This window comes from Haematobia irritans, chromosome 3, assembly GCF_050003625.1.
Source record: "Haematobia irritans isolate KBUSLIRL chromosome 3, ASM5000362v1, whole genome shotgun sequence".
Lineage (NCBI taxonomy): Eukaryota > Metazoa > Arthropoda > Insecta > Diptera > Muscidae > Haematobia > Haematobia irritans.
The window spans coordinates 93,846,571-93,868,131 of record NC_134399.1 but is presented as its reverse complement, the minus strand read 5'-3'; the positions used below and the strand labels follow the sequence as shown (position 1 = coordinate 93,868,131).

The following is a 21,561-nucleotide window of genomic DNA, read 5'->3' as shown; positions in this document are numbered from 1 at the left end:
ATTTTGTTGTCGAAAATTATTAAATTATACAAAATCCTTAAAATTTGGTTTTGATTTTCTGTTAGAAGTGGGGTTAGCATTTATACAAATTTTGGTTGAAAAATATTCGCAACGTAGTTAATAGTTAAATATTACCCTCATCCTTTGAAAAAAATATTTTGAAGAATTGTTGAAATTTAGCATTTTTCAAACATTTGTGTTTTCCATATCAAGAACTGGATCTAATAATTCATTTTTAGGAAAATAAAATTTTTCAATTATTACTTTATATCATTTCTCTTTAACAACATGGCAACTCCATCGTTAAAACAAATCAGCATTGCCAACTTTATTCATATTGACATATGTATTTCCAACGCTTTTATATAGGTCGATTCGTTGGCAACACACTTTGCCATATGTCAATGAAAGTGTCAAAATCTTTAAAATCCGTATTTTTCTTCGGCCGCTGTAGTATATTTTCGTAATCTTAGGGTAAGTTCTCCAAATATTTAAAGTACTCGTAAGGTAAGTCTATGAAATAAAACAAAAAAACGCAGTATCTGTAGTGACAAACTGTAGTAAACGACTGTAAGGGTGAAATGGTTTTAATTGTTAGCGTAACGATAGGCAGATCAATCGATTTATACAGCCTTTTGGGACTTATGTAATTATGATGAGACTTCTAGTACAGTAAAGGAATTGAAAGGAATAAAGTGAGATAAACGCGTAATATTGTCTTCCCTCTTCTAGGAGAATATGATTCGTGCACCGCTTGTCAAGGCCTTGGGCACTCTGGGCTCGCCCACACATCAAATCGCCAGCAAAGCGGTGCGTACCAGTGCCGCCCTTGCCCAGACACCAGCCAAAGCTCCCGAGAAAATCGAAGTGTTTGTTGATGACATTCCAGTACATGTTGCTCCGGGTACAACTGTTTTGCAAGTGAGTATACTATTGATAGTCACATTGGATAGTTTTGAGGGAACTAATACACCTTATAACTAACTCTTATTCTAGGCAGCAGCTATGGTTGGTGTGGAAATTCCCCGTTTCTGTTATCATGAACGTTTAGCTGTGGCTGGCAATTGTCGCATGTGCTTGGTTGAGGTCGAAAAAAGTCCCAAACCTGTAGCTGCATGTGCTATGCCTGTTATGAAGGGATGGCGCATCAAAACTGATTCTGATATGACACGCAAGGCTCGCGAAGGTGTTATGGAGTTTTTGCTTATGAACCATCCATTGGATTGTCCCATTTGTGATCAGGGTGGTGAATGTGATTTACAAGATCAGGCTATGGCTTTTGGTTCTGACCGTTCACGTTTCACGGATATCAACCATACAGGAAAACGGTATATTGGAAATATACATCCTTTGAACTTTTCGCTTAAGTCTATAAAATTTTAGCGCTGTTGAGGATAAAGATATTGGACCTTTGGTTAAAACTATTATGACCCGTTGCATTCATTGCACCCGTTGTGTACGTTTCGCTTCTGAAATTGCTGGTGTCGATGATTTGGGTACCACTGGTCGTGGTAATGACATGCAGATTGGCACATATGTTGAGAAACTCTTCCTTACTGAATTATCTGGCAATGTTATTGATTTATGTCCTGTCGGTGCTCTCACCAACAAACCCTACAGGTATGCTTTAATTTAATTTTTGTTTACTTTTTTGCATTCGTTTATGTAACGAATCTTTATGGGATTTATGTAAAAAAAATGTTGGTTTTTCATCTAAAGGCGTAGGAATTTATAGCTAATATATGTATAATTATAGAATGCTTTCAGCTAGGCAAGGGTAGAGAGTAGTTTGATGTGGTTCGTCTAATCGATGTTTACTCAAAGAGATGTAGGAAACAAATTGATGTATATTTCTTTCCGTAATTATATCGAGACTACTTTCGTTTTAACTTATGCATCATCAAACGAATAAGATTTTGGAAATTAACGTGAGACCTTTTTTAGAGTGAATTTAATGCATTCACTACATTTGGAGGTAATTTCCACTTAAACCAATTTATAGCTTTAGTTGCACTGAGTTCTTCATAATTTCACCAAAACTGAAGGAAACTACAATTGTGCATCAGTGGCATGGGGCAATTACTCAGCCTTTGGCAAAAACCCAATATTTTCTCATTGTTAGTAATAGCTCGGTGCTATATCATTGTTCTATATAAAAATCGCGGTGAGTTTCTCGGCTGGCAAACAAAATCTCAAAAAAAATCCAGGTCTTTCATAATTCCGTCCGGATTATTATACCCACCTCCATAGGTATTAAAAAAAATTTCGTTCATATCGATTTCCAACTATATGTTCGCAAATCCACTTCCAGGTTAATGTGAATCAATTCCACGATTTTGGTGTCCTACAATCCACTTTCACCGGAAATTTCGTGAAATCAATTCACTTGCAAAAGTCTTGGTGAAAGTTGAATTATGTCCAAGATGGATGTATTTCCAGTTAAAAAAAATACTCGCGTAAAAAATTTAAAATGTTTTATATTTAATTCACGAATTTTATTAAAAATATGTCATTTTTATTTAAAAAAAAAATAGAAAATTAAAATAAGTCCATTGATTCCACTTATTTTGATTTTCGCCTTATTGATTTTTTGGGTGATTTGTGCAACCAGCTTGTTACAGAAAAGTTCAAAAAAGAACGTGGATTTGAGAACACCAAATTTTCACGTTCGTGGATTTGACGTGAATAGTAGAAGTGAATATCTGAACATGGGTGCTAGTTAGGCTTTTTTCGTGATTTTTAATTAATTTAAATTGCTTTACAATTCCATACCCACTGAAATTTTTCCGATCTCTTTGTTTAAATTTTTTCATGAAATTAAATTATTTTTTTAATTATAACAAAAATAAAAGACTATTACGCTAGAACGCATAAAATTGCCGAATATGGCTATGTTTTGTTCTAAAATTCGCTAACGGGACTCCCTTGGTTTTAATTAGTTCATGTTACAGCGAGTGCACTGTACTAATTATTTATCACGGTAATTTATGTATTTTGTAATTGGACCGAAATTAAAAACAAAAAAACAAATCTAAATGCTTTTTTCATTTAATTTTTTATTAACTGACCAATATTTAAATTTCTTATATTTATTTTTTTTTAAGTTAAATACTCGGCTTTTAAAGATGCAATCGATTTTTATGCCAATACGGACTTTTCATTGGGACCACAGTCTACTAGACCAATTTACTCCGGGGAATTTTTCTCTTTTCCCTTATTCTAAACCAACTTCGAAAATGGGAAACTCTTGGGGAAAAATTGGTATTATGATTGTTAGTAAAAGACGAAAACGATGTCAATTTTTGGGAATAATTCCACCAAAAAATTCACAGGAGTTGCAACCAAAATGCATAATTTCAGGTCAAAAACCACAAAAAATGAATGAGTCTTGGTATGCTCCAGGATGGGATGCATCCAAGTACTGCATACTCATCTCATGGTCACAAATCTGTACATATTTTAAAAATTCTTTCATATTTAGAAAATAAAGGCTTTACATTTAAACTATAATACTATAATGTTCCTTGAAAGGCAATAATCCGGACATGCGTCCCGCAACACATCCTATTACGCTATGAATTCCATACGTGGCGTAAAAAGCTAATGACATTTTCTTTTTTTTTTTCTCCTACCTTTTGATGAAATATATCATCCACTTTGGGTATAGGTGTTCATATATAACATTACTCAGGCTACACTGGGACACAGATATGTATCGATCTTTTCCTACGCCCTTTTTGGTAGCCACCTTCATGTACAAGCATGTAGTTGAAAAATTTCAGGCAAATCAAGTGGGTTAATGACATTGCGTAGCCTTCTTCTTTCTATCCTTTGGACATTGTTAAGTTCATGCGCCTCTTCCTCAGCTACTAACATAAACACGGCCCTAAATATTTTTCATGTTTTTCGCTTTTAACTTAACTTTTACATCGATCAATACTATTTCAATTCATTTGTATTAAAATAAAACAGTTGAAGTAAAACACCTGTCCTCAAATACTCTAAATTATTTCCCTCTTGTTATTCCACTACTGAATAGGAGAATTTTATTCCCGGAGAAAATGAATTCCCAGGGAATATTTAGAACTGGGCTATACATTTGATGCTACTCAAATTGAAATAGATTTCACTATTGCGCAAAATCGACTAAACGATTTTAAACAACTGCGAAGTAAGTTTTTGAATTTTATAGAGAGGAAATTTTCAGGTATATCTCCTTACGCCAACTCGGAGAATGAGTTTAGACGATATATTCTTTATAGCAATTCCTTTTGTTCTATGATTTTTATACCCTTCACCACTACTGTGGTACAGGGTATAATAAGTTTGTGCATTTGTATGTAACGCCAAGAAGGAAAAGTCTGAGACCCATCGTTTAGTATACCGATCGTCTTAGAATTAAATTCTGAGTCGATTTAGCGATGTCCGTCTGTCTGTCTGTCTGTTGATGTATTTTTGTGTGCAAAGTACAGCTCGCAGTTTTAGTCCGATTGTCCTAAAATTTGGTATGGGGTCCTGTTTCGACTCAAAGACGATCCCTATTGATTTTAGAAAAAATCGGTTCAGATTTAGATATAGCTGCCATATATATTTTTCACCGATCTATTCATAATTGGCGTGTATATCAACCGATCTTCCTCAAATTCCGTACATCCGAATATTTTATGAGTCTCGAAAAACTTGCAAAATATCATCCAAATCGGTTCAGATTTATATATAGCTCCCATATATAGCTTTCGCCCGATTTACACTCATATGACCACAGAGGCCAATCTTTTACTCCGATTTAATTGAAATTTTGCACAGGAAGTAGAATTAGCATTGCAGCTATGCGTGCCAAATTTGTTTGAAATCGGATCAGATTTAGATATAGCTCCCATATATAGCTTTCGCCCGATTTACACCCATATGACCACAGTGGCCAATATTTTACTCCGATTTAATTGAAATTTTGCACAGGGAGTAGAATTAGCATTGTAGCTATGCGTGCCAAATTTGGTTGAAATCGGTTCAGATTTAGATATAGCTCCCATATATATGTTTTTCTGATTTGGACAAAAATTGTCAAACTACCAACATTTTCCTTGTTTTTACTAACATTGTGTTCCACCCTAGTCCATTAGCCGACTTAAATTTTGAGTCTATAGATTTTGTAGAAGTCTATCAAATTCTGTCCAGATCGAGTGATATTTAAATGTATGTATTTGGGACAAAGCTTTATATATAGCCCCCAACACATTTGACGGATATAATATGGTATCGAAAATTTAGATCTACAAAGTGGTGCAGGGTATAATATAGTCGGCCCCGCCCGACTTTAGACCTTCCTTACTTGTTTATTATATAATAAAATTATGCGTATGACTAATTTAATTATTCTTGGCTAACAGATATACTTTACTACTTCGTCTTAGCTGAAGTAATGTTTGGTGTGCACTTTACAAGCCTTTCGAATTACAAACTGATTGTCCTATTATTACCTATGAGACAGAACGTAAGCAGATGTAGAAATCTCTTCTGACAGGTCAACTTTGGCTAAACTGATTTAATTGTTTTTATAATTCTTTGCATGCGGTATCCAGAAGCCACGTTTTTATTCCGTAAAATGTTTGTCATGTTGTAAATATGAAAAAAAAAAATCTTGATAATATCTGCGACATTTCTAAGTAAGTCGTTAGTGCTTCGGTATTGAAAAAAGGCCCTCTAAATTTAGTTAAAATTCTAACGGAAGTCTTGAATAGTTGTGAATACTCATGTATTAAGAAGGTGCTGTTGTTATTTTAGCATGGAAAAGCTGATTTAAGTTCTGACTTTGAATATTTTTTCTTTTTTTTTAATTATCCGGATTTAAAATAACAGTTTTTGTAATTGTATGAAATGGTATGAATGGGCATTGTTTGAGTTTCGCCACAATTATTCACTAGAGATGCTTCTGGTTTAGATTGTCGGCTGTGATTCCACAGATGAACTGAAGGATTATCACTTCAGCTTTTCGAAGCTACTACCTTACGATCTAATTGTATTGTCTTTATAAATAAATATGTATATCAATAATCACATGTAATAAAAGAATCACTAAAAATATCTGTTTTTTTTTTTAAACCTAAAATAAATTCATATTAATTAAATACAAATACTTACAGTTTCGTTGCTCGTCCTTGGGAAATTCGTAAGATCAACAGTATTGATGTTTTGGATGCCGTTGGCAGCAACATTGTTGTAAGCACTCGCACTAATGAAGTATTGCGCATTTTGCCTCGTGAAAATGAAGAAGTCAATGAAGAATGGTTAGCCGATAAATCCCGTTTTGCATGCGATGGTTTGAAACGTCAACGTTTGGTTGCCCCTATGGTACGTATGCCAAATGGTGAATTACAAGCTGTTGAATGGGAAGGAGCCCTTATTGCTGTAGCCAAGGCAATGCGAAATGCTAAGGGTGCAGTTGCTGGTATTTCTGGCCAATTAGCTGACGTCGAATCTATGGTAGCACTTAAGGATTTGTTGAATCGTAATGGAGCTGAGACTTTGTGCACTGAACAAGGTTTTGCAGCTAAGGGCTCAAGTACTGATTTACGTTCGAACTATGTTTGCAATACCTCAATTGCTGGTGAGTTTTAATGGCAAGTCCAAGGATTCATTAGAATGTATTCAATTTTGAATATGTTTGTTTCAGCTTTGGAAGAAGCCGATGCTGTTTTGTTGATTGGCACAAATCCCCGTTATGAAGCTCCTTTAGTAAATACCCGTTTGCGCAAGGCTTACGTTCACAATGAATTGGAAATTGCTTCTATTGGACCCAAGGTTGATCTCTCCTATAAACATGATAACTTGGGAGATGATGCTGGCTTGATTAGCCGTGTTTGCCAAGGTTCTCATCCATTCTCTAAAGTTTTGGAAGGTGCCAAGAAGCCAGCTATTATCGTTGGTGCTGATATTTTGGAACGTGCTGATGGTGCCGGCATTTTGGCTACAGTCAGTGCATACTGCAAGAAACTTAGCAAACCCGTGAGTTTTCCCAATTTCATTGTTGATTGCCATTAACTATTAGATGTAATATATGTTGGTTTTGTTGTAGGATTGGAATGCTTTGAATGTTTTGCAAACAAATGCTGCTCAAACTGGAGCTCTTGATGTTGGCTATCAACCAGGTTACCAAGCCGCCCTTAAGGCTCAACCAAAAGTTTTGTTCTTATTGGGAGCTGATGCTGGCAAAATTACCCGCGATCAATTGCCAAAGGACTGTTTTGTAGTGTACATTGGACATCATGGTGACAATGGTGCTTCCATTGCTGATGCCGTTTTGCCCGGTGCCGCTTATACAGAAAAACAATCTACCTATGTCAACACTGAAGGCCGTGCTCAACAAACATTGTCCGCTGTTTCACCACCTGGTATGGCTCGTGAAGACTGGAAGATTTTGCGTGCTCTTTCCGAAGTAACTGGTAAGTTTTGAGTAAAACTCTTGGTTTCCTTTTGCAATGCATTTTAGCCATGTTTTCTATAAATGTGGTGACACTTCTGAGTAGATTCAAGATTCAAGGCTGGGATACCAGTGGTATACTATGGATGGATTTGTTTGTAGATTCACTATTTGAGACATTCTGCCTCAAAATGTTCAATGTAATCCTCTGTTAGATTGAGTTCCACTTATTTCCCCATCCTTCCGTGATTGAGTTTAAGCCATTATAACTAACATCCGTTTTTGTAAGAAGTGTTGGTCGGGTTGAGAACATAATTGTCTAATTTATGTAATACAGTCTCAGTAAAGCTACCGATGAAGATTATTGGTTGTTTAATAGCAATCTTGCCTAAAAACGGACTGATCACCAGAGTACTACTTGACATACAAGAAGTCAATGCGGTCGCTTATACGGCCCGAGGCTGGAACAGGGTTTTGTAATCCCCTTTTTAAGTATGTTTATTTGTTTATTTCGAAAAGTTGCCGGTGTCTCGATGTCCATTATTGGTTATCGGCTCACTTCACTGCTCTTTGTCACGTTGCTGTTAAATTTTTTGAGAACAGTTAAAGAAACCAGAAACCATCAGTTCAAAACATTCTCTGAAACGATGACAACATAAACTTACTAGGAATAAAAATTCGAAAATGCGACTTTGTCAAAAAATCGAGTTTTTTAAATCTTAAAAATCGATTTTTGATTTTTTTGCAAGTCAAATCTAATAATCGACTTTTGATAGTGACCCAAAATTGATCAATCGGGTTTCAAGGAAAAAGTGATGAAAACATCCTCTCGAACGAAGTCAACATAAACTTACTAGGGCTAAAAATTCGAAAATTCGACTTTTGTCAAAAAATCAAGTTTTTGTAATCTTCAAAATCGATTTTTGATTTTTTTAAAGTCAAATCGAATAATCGACTTTTAATAGTGACCCAAAATCGGAACTAAGTGAACATAAACTTACTAGGGATAAAAATTAGATTTTTGTAAAAAAAAATCGAATCTTCAAAATCGATTTTTAATTTTTTTTTTTTTTTTTTTGAAAGTCAAATCGAATAATCGACTTTTTTTAGTGACCCAAAATTTATCAATCGGCTTTTAACGAAAAAGCCCATTGAATGAGGAATGTTTTTAGATTGATAAGCCATACGACTGATAAGCCATACGACAAACAAAGTCGAATTTTCAATAATCGCAAATGTTGAAAGCCCGTTTTTCAAAAATGTATAATAAAGGAAAAAGTCATGAAAATGTCTAGAATTTACTGTTTGTCTACTGGTGTTTTCCAAGCTGGTCCAACAACAATAATTATAGGATAAATTAAGATTTTATTAATTCTACTTCGTAGAGGTATTTAACATCTAAACCAAATTTGTCCATTTTTGTTTTCTAGGCACTCCCCTCCCCTACGACACTCTCGATGATTTACGCAATCGTATTGATGATATTGCTCCACATTTGACTCGCTGGGGTAAATTGGAACCTGCTCTCACTTATAATGGCGTCGCCGAACAAGTTGCTGAGGTAATGAATGAATATATTTTATTGCATACATATTTGAAATTGATAATAATAAAATTACCATTTCAGACCAAATCTGTGGATAGTACCAAAATCGATATTAAACTTAAGGAACTGCGTGATTACTTTATGACCGATGCCGTTTCAAGGGCCTCACCCACTATGGCTAAATGTATATCGGCTGTCAATAAGCAAAATAGCCAACAAAAACAACGTGCTGTGTGTTAATTACGTTGTAATCAAAGGAAGATGGACGTGTTCGAAACACTCGTACATTTAGTTTAAATAAAGGAAAACAAAAAAAACTATTAAATTTAATAACTTTTAAAGTCTTCTTCAATAAATAGCTAAATACAGTATACCAAACCAAAATACAAATAATAAATAATATCCAGTAGGGCTTGAATTGCCCAAGACTTATTATATTTGAAGAAATTTATCCAAACGAACAATTGATGTCTGAAGTTTGCCGTAATTTTTTTAAATTTGGAGATAGAAAGGGAGCTATTAGGAATTGTTTTCGTTTCACACATTTTAAAAGTGTATTGGAGAAAATTACATAAAATGGTAAATGAATGAACGAAATTAATAAAGAGAGATATTTATAGAATAAAACAGTGTTGGCATTAAAAGGCTGGTAAAGATTTGTTCATTTTTCAAGTTTGTCACATCGAAAAGTCGACTTCAGAAATGGTCACTCCACTAACAGAAAATGTTAAGACCTAACTCTCTGTTTAGGGTCCCTAAACAGAGAGTTAGGTCGCAACACTCTCTGTTTAGAGACTTCATATTCATGTCTTAGGCTAAATGCTCGATACCCATTTCAATGGCCACAGTATACTCCAATTCCAGATCCCCAATTTCTTGACTTAGGAATTTAACCCTTTCACTACCGAAATAAACCTTATGTTAAAAACTTTAATGTTTCTTCCGTTTTTGCTTGTACTAACAGCATGTAGAACAAAAGTGTAATTTTGAAGACGTACCTCAATTACTACAAGAACTATGAGTTTGTTTTGAAAACTTGATTCTTCAATTGTAACCAAATGATTATACGAAAAAACGCTATTGGGCCTATAATATCTTTCGAAGTGTGAGAAAAAATAGAAAAAAGAACCCGACGAGCTATCAGCTATAGTTTTTACATGAATGTCAATTTACTTCTTTAACTTCTTATTATTAAAAAAGTTTATAAAAAATCGTTTTAGTGCAGACGAATAGGGAAAATATAAATTATTTCGTCATATGAAATCAAAAAAGGCGTAAGTTACAAAAAATTCAAAATCGACTTTTTGATTGATTACTATGCACCGCATCAAAATACACGTACCTGCTAAGTTTTAAAGTCATACAACTAAAAACGACAATTTTATTATCAAAATCATAAACGCCGTAACTGCAAGCGCAAGGACCTGCAAGGAAGCTTTTTACTTCTCATGTAAAATGTTTGCAATGTAAGTTACGCCTTTTTTGTTTTCGTATGACGATTTAAAGTCTGTAATTTATAATAACACCGAGAAATAAATCGAAAGTAAGTGGAGAACTAGAGTTTGATGTCGTTTTCGAATGTCCTCCTAAGTGGACTTCGGCAGTCAAAGGGTTAATAAGCTTTTTCCCTTTATACCCAGCATTGAATAGGGAGGAAAACATCACGAATGTGTAAAAAGACGACCTATATTCGGAAAATGAAGTCACCGTATCGCGCTGTCAATTTTAGCCGACACCGACTATTTTTGGCCAGTCAACGTCGTCGCCGATTATGTGGGCTCACCTCGAATAAATTTAGCCTACAATTAAAGAGAAACAAGTATATACAATAGTAAGTTCGGCCGGGCCGAATCTTAAATACCCACCACCATGAATCAAATATAATAGTTTCCTTTGAAAATTTCAGGGGGGGTTTGATGACAGATATTTTCCCAAGCAGATCAGGGGGCTAATCACGGCATTCGATATCGAATTCATAATCGTATCGAAAAAATTGTCGATACGATTAAAAGTTTGGATCACGGGATTCGATCGAAATTTGATGCAATTTCTTAAGCGTTGCCAACAGCAAAAAACGAATCAGAACAAAATGAAATGACAAAATTAAGTTATCGTCACAAAATAGAATGTAGAAAAAAACATGTTTTTGGCGTTTTCAAAGTAAAAAGTAAATTGTATTGCATTATATCTTATGGACCCATACATTCCTCCGAATTCCTTGCTAATTGGAGGATGAGATGAATATACAATAATTCGGCGACAAATAAGGAATAAAAGTGCACATTGTTATTGGTGTAAGTACATGGGTTTGAAATGGTGTGCACTGTTAGGAAGTCACCTTTTGCAGGCTCAATGGACGATTTCGGCTGACGAAGGAGGCGTTCAAATGGAAAATAATTTTTGGTGGCAAGTCAACGTCAATTCTATCACTTTACAATTGTCTGCCGTCTTACAATTTTTTTGCGAGGGGAAGCCTTCATAATTCACTATTCTTACAAGGTGGCCCAGAACTTTTATTGGAGTTGCATTAGTCCTAAATATTCAAAATGTGTTCATTATATGTAAATTTACTACAAATTAGCAACAATTCTAACTAAAAGTAATATATTTTCTATTCCTATATGGCGAAAACAATGTAAAAAACAAGTGAAAAATGTTTTTCGATTGCAATTTACCAGACGAAAAAAATGTCGATCCAAAAAACTCGATATCGACTCCCGTGATCCGAAAAATTTAGATTTCGATCAAAAGTTCTCGATATCGAATGCCGTGATTAGCCCCCAGTTCAACCAGTACGCTTCCCACAGATAAATGTAAAGATTTTACCTATGAAGACTAGATCAGATTCTGAATTTATAAGAACCATTTTTTGTTTGAGTTTTAGAGGAATCATAAACATCTATTGTAAGTGTGCAAGAAAATAATGAAATAATGCCTTGATTTGAAATCTAAAATCTGTGAATTTTCATCCCAACTATTTAAATGATAACGAGAAGTAAAATCTGGAAATTTTGCATTCAGTTTCAAGCAATTTTCATGATCAGTGCGCTTTCTATACCCTCAATAAGTGAAATCGGTCTATATGGAGGCCTTACCAAATGGACCGATACAACTAAACCATATACACTTTGTTATGGGTCTAAAATGCCAGATATTTTAAATTTGTGGATAATCAAATAAAAACTACAATTTCTAGAAACCCTAGGAGTTAAATCGGGAGTTCGGTGTAATGGGGGCTATACCAAAACATGGAAGGATACACGCAGTATTCAACACATTTAATTGTAGTTCTAGAATCTGGACCCCAAATCGGAGGGCCGGTTTATAAGGGGGCTATATCAAAAACTGTACCGATACTCAATATATTCGGCACACCCCTTTATGGTCCTAGAATACCTCTAGATTTCCATTTTTAGGCAAATTGAGTGAAAACTACGGATTCTAGAAGCCCAAGAAGCAAAATCGGGAGATTGGTCTATATGGGGGCCATATCAAAACATGGACCGATAATCACAATTTTCGGCACATCTCTTTATTTTCCTAGAATACCTCTAGATTTCAAATTTCAGGCAAATTGGGTAAAAACTACGGATTCTAGAACTAAACTAAACCCATGGTGAACCACACTTGAAACTTCAGAAAAAGGTTTATGATAGCCGGCTTATGCCGAAATAAATTCATACAAACATTAGTCTTTTCCTTTGCCACCATCAAATCATCGATTTGAGTGCAGTTGGCTGGGTTTATTTTGAGCGTGCTTCCTCTTACTTCATTCGTGTTTTGTTTTTTATTTTTACTCAAACTTATTCAGTATTACGTTTCTACAATAATATAGCAAAAAACATGTACAGCAGAGATCAGAGAATGAAGCCGACCCATTTGTGTGGCATCGTCTTGAAGGCTGAGCCAATACAAATTTGTCTATCACATTGAAAATATCCAAACCGCTATGTTATTATTTGTACAACCAATCTTGCAATCACATTTAATTGCATTCATGTCCCAAAATAGTCGTCGGCCTCAAAAATCGGCAGCGTGACTCGTAGGTTTCATTCTCTTGTACATATTAATAAAATGAAAATTTTAATGCCTAATTGGTTGGAAAATTGATCTAACAGTAGTTGGCATAACCTTCATTTAATTGGCTTACAATGCCATTAATATTTTTAATTGAATTCCCTTACCTGGATGGACTATAATTTTCAATAGAGTGTGCTTATTTTATTTTCGATTATTTCTATTTTTACGAATTTGCCCTTTTTACTATTTACTTTTTGTCAATATTTTGCTCTGGATCTACGAGTATGAATGATTCACCTCAATACAACATCGAGATACGTTGTGAACTATGGCATCTAACGGGAGTTATATTGCCGAATTGGCTTGATTAGATGGCTGTCAATGAGTGCCAAGTTCGAACGGTGTGTCACCTATGACTGTTTATTTTACTTTCTAAATATTATTTCCTTGCAAAACACAACTAGTTCCATTTTTGCAGTACTTGTCCCCAGACTATTTTTATTCGTCATAAGCCAAAATCGCTGTGTATAATACACTTTATTATTGTTCATTGTTTCTTTATTCAGATAATAGAATATTCCTTGAGAAATCTGCATGTTTACATACCTTTGATTATTTGCCTTTCCTACAAAGTTTACAACCACGGGAATTTGCTAAAACAGCAAAATGTCTGCTGAAAAGGGGGGAGCAGTCGATTTCAGCTGAAATAGTAAACATTGTCTGTTAGTTTATAAGCCCGATTACATTGAGATTCGCTGAAATAAATAAAAAGGTTAAATTATGTAAGCATGTGTCTTGCATTTGCCCAATAATCTGCAAACATTTAGCAGATTTTGAACTATTTTTAATTTTTAAATGGACTTTGAGTAACATTTTAAAACTTACATTTTTACAATTTGTTGTTCGCTAGACCCGGAAATACAAGAATATGGCAGCAAACAACGACTATTGTTTTTAACAAACTTTTTTCTATGAATGCAATTTCGGACCAAGTCGATTGGAATGCATAATGTGGATTTATAATTACTACTTTTTGAATTTAAAAACTCAGAGAAAAATATTAGTAGACGTAGCACACAAGGTGCGCTGAAAAGGCGAAACAGACAAAGTCAATATAGAGGCTTCTGTAAAACAAAACAAATATTTTTTAAAATGATGGCATGAATTTTCAAAAAAAATCAATTTAGGCTATAACAGCAAAAATATGGAAAATTTGAGGGTTGTAGTATACAAATGACTATTTACCCATCAAGACTTACCCCCATTTTCATGAAGCTCCGTTAGTGCTTCGTTGGCTAACGAACTTTTAAACCATACTATGAACAAATCTGTCTATGTATTTCACATACCAGAACAGGAACTTAACTGCTGAAAATTTGTCAGTTAAAGTTAACCGAAAAGAAGATATTTGCAAATTACTTTCTGTTAGCTGGCAGTTAAAGCCTAAAGGAGCTACATAAAAATGGCCGTAAATGTTTTTCATGGAAGATTAATGTTATTGTATATATATTTTTTATTGTCATAATTATAATAGTAATAATAATAGGCAAAATTGTGAAACATTAACAAAATTAGTTAGTAATAAGGCACAATAAAATTACATATTTGTCATAAAATCTGAAACTATTTCCTAAAACGAAAGAAATATTTGTTACGTTATACAAGTTTGTGTTATATAATACGGATATATTAAATATTGGAAATTTAAATGCAACAATTATAGAATAATATGAAAATATTGACAATTATCTGAGGGAATTAAGGAAAACACAAATTTAAATTGTGGCCATATGTAATGAAAAGTGGATTTTAAGTAGAATATATAAAAAAATATGATTAGAAAATAATGGGTCAGTATAAATTTCAAACCATGCTAATGATAAATAAAAATTAGTCACTAATGATATTACATATTTGTTACAAAATCTGAAACTAAATTCTTAAAATTAACAACAATATTAGTTACGAGATACAAGTTTGTTTTATATATTATGGATTTATTAAATATTGGAAATTCAAATGCATTATAGAAGAATAAGACAATATTGACAGTTATTAGGCAAAATTAGGGCAAGCACAAATTTAAATAATGGCAATATGTAATGAATAGTAGATTTCATGTTGAATATTACAAAAACATAATTAAAATTTAATGTGACAGTTTAAATTACAAACCATGATATTGCAAACAAAAATTTTCAAATGTTAGTACAATGAAAAACTATATATACTATAATAGCTAGTAATTATTCTAATGTAAAATCATGCATTTTTTTAATTACGTTCATTTAAAACATTTAAAGATGCCCTATACTGACTAAAGAAACTTCGGAAGTTTGCTTCATCATTTCCTTTTGACAAATTATTTTCAATTCCCAATTTAACATCAACAGGCATTTGTGGATATTGCTCATTTACTAAAGAACTTAACATATTTTCACTTATCTCTTTTGTGGAATTAGCCGTTTCGGGTTGTATAGTTTTTACATGATCGCTAATTGGCCCATTCTCGTTATTAAGTTCTAAAGGATCTTTGAATTTTATAAACTCTTCCATGGATAGTTCGACATCATCATCAGTAGTTTGTGGAATACATTCCATAAATATTGCATTTTCTTGGTTATTTTCTATCTTGAAAATTGGTTCAAGTTCAGATGAGTAATTTACATGAGATGAGTAATTTACATTTGGTAATGCTGTATGCAATTCTTGTATAGCAGGACCAGCGATACACTCATTCATTTCTATTTGATTTGAACATGATGGTTGTTGGTTAAGAAGTTCATAATTATAATTGGAATCCATTGTTTCATTAGAGTTATTCGATAAACTGTAAAATTTTATTTAGCGATTTATAGTCCAATTAGTGAACATAAGGAGAATCATTTTTAAAAATTTACTATACGTTTCTTCTACATAATGGACTGAATGGTCTAAGTGAGCCTGAAACTAAATCGAGCTGCCACTTTAACCTAACCATTAATCTTCTTCTACATTAGAATAAGTAAGGACGGTTATATAAGTTGGACTTTCGGATATGGTAAACAAATGAAAAATCACTTAAATAATATAAAAGAATTAAAACAAAAAACATAATATTGATATACTCCAAATTTCGTTTAAAATGAAAATCATGTAGTCAGCTTGGCTAAACATGTAAATGTCTACAATTAAGAATGACCTGCAGTTCTGCGTTACCAACCGTTATACAGAAAAACCTCTTGGACCTTCTAAAAACTGGAAACCTCTCAAAAGTGGACAATTTTAGTAAGAGGTTCGCTATATTAACACATTAAAATTAATCTTCATAACCTTTTTTTACTACCCATATTCACCGCACATTTTGTGAAATTAATTCACTAGCACAAGTTGTTGTGAATATTGAATTATGTATGCGATTTATATATTTCCGGTTAAAAAAGTTTAGTCTTTTACTAAAAATTAAAATTATTATATATAATTAAGACATGAATTAACAAGTCTCTAGATTTCAATTATTTAGTTTTCCATCCTAGTATCTTTTTTGTGATACAGAACAGTTAAAAACTGGCCGTAGAATTCAGGAAATGAAATTTTCACATTAGTGGATTTGTGGTCAATAATGGAAATAGAATTCACATTGATATCCGAACATAGATCCTATAAAATGTTTCATAATAAGATGTTTTTTTGGTAGTGAATGTAAAATGTTATAAAAAAAAAAAAAACAAGTAAGTAAAGTCTAAAGTCGGGCGAAGCCGACTATATTATATCCTTCACCACTATGTAGACAAACATTTGTGTTACCATCTCAACTACTTCAAATTTGCTGGGAGCTATATAAAGGTTTGCATTTCCCGAAACAAATACTTTTAATGGAGAAAATTTTTTGTACTTCTACAAAAACTTTAGAATTAAAATTTAAATCGGCTAATGCCCTGGGGTGAAACACAATGTTAGTAAAAAAAGAAGTAAGGAAAGTCTAAAGTCGGGCGGGGTCGACTATATTATACCCTGCACCACTTTGTAGACCTAAATTGTCGATACCATATCACATCCGTCAAATGTGTTGGGGGCTATATATAAAGTTTTGTCCCAAATACATACATTTAAATATCACTCGATCTCGACAGAATTTGATAGACTTCTACAAAATCTATAGACTCGAAATTTAAGTCGTCTAATGCACTAGGGTGGAACACAATGTTAGTAAAAAATATGGGAAACATTTACTCGCATATATTTTCACATTGTCACAACTTCAATTATACTTTAGTCACGGTTAGTAGTCCATTGTAATTTACATAAATTGGCCGCTATGTGGCTTCAAATTACATAATGAAAATAAAATAAAATAAATAAAACATTTAAATCTGAAGCAATCTTAAGGAAACTTCGCAAAAGTTTATTTATGATTTATTGCTCGATATATATGTATTAGAAGTTTAGCAAAACTAGAGTCATTTTTACAACTTTTCGACTAAGTAGTGGCGATTTTACAAGGAAAATGTTGGTATTTTGACCATTTTTGTCGAAATCAGAAAAAACATATATATGGGAGCTATATCTAAATCTGAACCGATTTCAACCACGCATAGCTACAATGCTAATTCTACTCCCTGTGCAAAGTTTCAACTAAATCGGAGTTCAAAATTGGTCTCTGTGGTCATATGAGTGTAAATCGGGCGAAAGCTATATATGGGAGCTATATGTAAATTTGAACAGATTTCAACCAAATTTGGCACACTTACCGATACTGTTAAACGTACTCCTTGTGCAAAGCTTGAAGCAAGTCATGGCTTTTGAGGCCATATAAGTGCAAATCGGACGAAAGATGTATATGGGAACTTTATCTAAATCTGAACCGATTTCAATCAAATTTACCAAGCATTGTTAGAATGTCAATTCTACTCTCTATGCAAAATTTCACGAAAATCGATAGTAAACTTTGGCCTCTGTGGTCATATAGTCTAAATCGGACGATATATATGGATATATATGGGAGCTATATATAAATCTGAACCGATTTGGCTGATATTTTGCAAGTTTTTCGAGACACATAAAATATTCGGATGTACTGAATTTGAAGAACATCGGTTGATAAACACGCCAATTATGACCAGATCGGGGATAAATATATATGGCAGCTATATCTAAATCTGACCAAAATCAATAGCGATTGTCTTTGTCCCAAATAATTACCCTATGCCAGATTTGAGGACGATCGGACTTAAACTGTGACCTGTGCTTTGCGAACATCGCTAAGTCGACTAAGAATTTAATTCTAAGACGATCGGTATATGTTACTAAACGATGGGTCTCAGACTTTTCCTTCTTGGCGTTACATACAAATGCACAAACTTATTATACCCTGTACCACAGTAGTGGTGAAGGGTATAAATAGCGTTGATAAATTAATAAATAAGCTTTTTCACATGTACATATAACATAAAATAAAAAAAGTTACGTTCATAAAACATGTCTTGAATGTGCCTCATATATAATTCGTGCTATATTCCAATATAATTAGATTTGATATTCCATGCTCAGAATTAATATCTATGATAAGATTAAATGAACCTTTAAGGTCGTCTAGGAATTACAGATTTCATCATCTAATTGACATAATCTAACTGATACTAATTTAAATATTGATGTGGTTAAGCCACAACTTAGAACATAGATTAGTTTCATATTCATTTTAAATCTTCATTGTATTGAGATGAAAATTGCCGTATGCTTATCTCATAATAAAGTGGAATGAATGCTGTTAAAAATGGAAAACAATCAGCCAGATGACCAACACAACTACGGGCTCTATAACTTTTTATGAAAATTTGCATACCGAAATCACAAAAGGGGCTTCCATATGTCATTGATAGCTTCAGGGATTATGTCTTGAATGGATGCAAGACTGTTGAATCTTATTTTTCACGTCTCCGTAAAGTTGGAAGTTGTAAAAGTTATTAAAACACGAGACCTCGGTGGTCAATTGTTATCACTTCTTCGTGAGATAACAAGGCCCCAAGACTTCTACCGTAACAAAAAGAATGTTTTCGTTGCATGAGTGACACGTATCGCCGCCTTATAGTCGATATGTACCACACAACTACGACCATAAAGAATTATTATTAATCTCTCGATAGTGCCAATCGCAATTTTCAAAAATGTCGATTGACGCCACAAACAATGGCACATTGAGGATAGAGGGGCTTCTAGACACATGGTGTCTTTAGCAAAAATGCTCAGGGTAGTCTCCTGAGTCGATATAGCCATGTCCGTGTGTCCGTGAACACATTTTTGTAATCAAAGACTAGATCGCAGTTTTAGTCCAATCGACTTCAAATTTGGCACAAGTATGTGTTTTGGCTCAGAATAGAACCGTAATGATTTTGGAAGAAATCGGTTCAGATTTAGATATAGCTCCCATATATATATTTCGCCCGATATGGACTTATATGGCCCCAGAAGCCAGAGTTTTACCCTAATTTGCTTAAAATTTTGCACAAGAAGAACAATTAGTACTATAGTCAAGTGTGCCAAATTTTATTGAAATCGGTTCAGATTTAGATATAGCTCCCATACATATCCTTCGCCCGATATGGACTTTTGGACAATTTGGTTGAAATTTTGCACTAGGAGTTTTTATTTTAATTTTATTGAAATCGGTTCAGATTTAGATATAGCTCCCATATATATCGTTCGTTTCAAATTTGGTTGAAATCGGTTTAAAATTAGATATTGCTCCCATTTATTTGTTTTTCTGATTTCGACAAAAATGGTCAAAATACCTACATTTTCCTTGTAAAATAACACCTGCTTAGTCGAAAAGTTGTAAAAATGACTCTAATTTTCCTAAACTTCTAATACATATATATCGAGCGATAAATCATAAATAAACTTTTGCGAAGTTTCCTTAAAATTGCTTCAGATTTAAATGTTTCCCATATTTTTTTTAACAACATTGTGTTCCACCTTAGTGCATTAGCCGACTTAAATTTTGAGTCTATAGATTTTGTAGAAGTCTATCAAATTCTGTCCAGATCGAGTGATATTTAAATGTATGTATTTGGGACAAACCTTTACATATAGCCCCCAACACATTTGACGGATGGGATATGCAGGGTATAATATAGTCGGCCCCGCCCGACTTTAGACTTTCCTTACTTGTTTTCAATGCGTTTCGGCCACTACATTGCTTGCAATGAAGTAAATTCGAAGTCATGATTATGACAATCTCCTAAATTTGAGTAAACTTCGAATTGACTTTATACCGAAATTGTCCTAATATGTTGAATCATACATGTGGAGCCTATATATTGAACTGTACAAATAAACGATTCTGTAAAATAATACACTCTACACTAAAAAAACAAAATTTCAAACGGTACAATAGGGATATAATCATGGTAAATGAAACAATTTCCTTATATTTTTGCTCTCACCTGTTAAACTTGTCTTCCTTGCATATATCAGTGGTGACCCCATCATACATTGGTAAATATGCTCCGAAAAAATTACCCAACTTCTGTTTATCATTGATACCGTAATAGCCAGCATACTCTGGATTATTTATATTTAAAACAGAGTCAACAGGATTCTCAAAGAGATCAGCTGATAATTCAATAATATTATCATCTTCCGAGATGTTAGCTGATTTATGCGATACCATTAGTTTCTCATTTAGTAAATTAGTCTCATTTTCAAAGTTCATAACAAGTAGGAAATTCAAACGACTTTTTTGAATTTCAGACAGTCGGCCATGATTCGCAAAACATACATCATCTAGTATCCTTTGTGCTTTACATCTATTGACATCGGGATGAGCCAGATGTTCTTTATTCATACTGGAATTTGATTCATTGATTTTGTAGCTTCCTATATCCTGATATGTTGAACGTCGAATATTTGCTAACAAATCCATACGATGACGTTGAAAATGTCCATGTTGATATTGCAATAATATATCCTCTCCTGCATCCGGTTCAATGGTTAATCGATCAAATTTAAAATCTTCCAGATGTTGTAGGAAACATGAGAGATTTTTAATTTTAAACACGGAACTACACGTATGAAGATAATCTTCCAACCCATTCAAGTCTACAAGAACAACGGTACCATCGCGATTCCAGCGGAAGAAATCATACGATTCCATATTTACAATCAGCCACAGTTTATAAGGAAATGGAAACTGCATAATGTCGTAGCGTGAAAGCGTGTATTGTGGAACCAAATCTCTTAAATCAATTTCTTCCATTTTTACAGAAAATTTATGAACAAAGTGACTATTTACGCTCGCGTAGTTTTTCTAAAATACGTTTATAAAAGAGTACGGCATTGCCAATTTGGATTTTTTTTTTAACAATTTCGGGTTGACAACACTGTAGGAATTGCTTGAGTAGTTAATAGTCGAAATATATAGGTGGCGCTGCATTTAAGGGTTATTTATTCTTACAAACGCTGGGCTTGTTCGCGTTGTCTAGCTTTTTATTTAAGAATATACAGTCAGCAAAAACAAGTTGTATACCAATTTGAAATAAATTGTGAAACGATATGAAACATACTAAGTAAGTATATATTTATTATACTTAAGCTT

The 21,561-nt window shown here is 33.5% G+C and overlaps 2 protein-coding genes and 1 long non-coding RNA gene across 4 annotated transcripts; 2 read left to right on the top strand and 1 right to left on the bottom strand.

Moving 5' to 3' along the window:
• Positions 1-353: 353 nt before the first annotated feature.
• On the top strand, positions 354-9,299 carry LOC142232367 (NADH-ubiquinone oxidoreductase 75 kDa subunit, mitochondrial-like). 2 transcript variants are annotated; one of them, XM_075303155.1, is made up of 9 exons: positions 354-474; positions 733-921; positions 997-1,328; positions 1,384-1,620; positions 6,144-6,607; positions 6,674-7,005; positions 7,076-7,442; positions 8,851-8,981; positions 9,048-9,299. In XM_075303155.1, the coding sequence occupies exons 2-9, from the start codon at positions 739-741 to the stop codon at positions 9,204-9,206; spliced, it is 2,205 nt and encodes a 734-aa protein (XP_075159270.1). In that variant the 5' UTR covers positions 354-474; positions 733-738; the 3' UTR covers positions 9,207-9,299. The 2 variants fall into 2 exon arrangements, with proteins under 2 accessions (XP_075159270.1, XP_075159271.1); XM_075303156.1 differs by having other exon boundaries at positions 405-507.
• Positions 9,300-11,058: 1,759 nt separating this feature from the next.
• Positions 11,059-11,612, top strand: LOC142230741 (uncharacterized). Its single transcript, XR_012720794.1, has 2 exons — positions 11,059-11,260; positions 11,314-11,612. It is a non-coding gene; the product is annotated as an uncharacterized LOC142230741 (long non-coding RNA).
• A 3,404-nt stretch (positions 11,613-15,016) lies between these two features.
• On the bottom strand, positions 15,017-21,267 carry LOC142229647 (uncharacterized). Its single transcript, XM_075300230.1, has 2 exons — positions 20,411-21,267; positions 15,017-15,816 (listed from the first exon to the last, which is right to left on the bottom strand). The coding sequence occupies exons 1-2, from the start codon at positions 21,220-21,222 to the stop codon at positions 15,261-15,263; spliced, it is 1,368 nt and encodes a 455-aa protein (XP_075156345.1). The 5' UTR covers positions 21,223-21,267; the 3' UTR covers positions 15,017-15,260.
• Between the last annotated feature and the right edge of the window lie 294 nt (positions 21,268-21,561).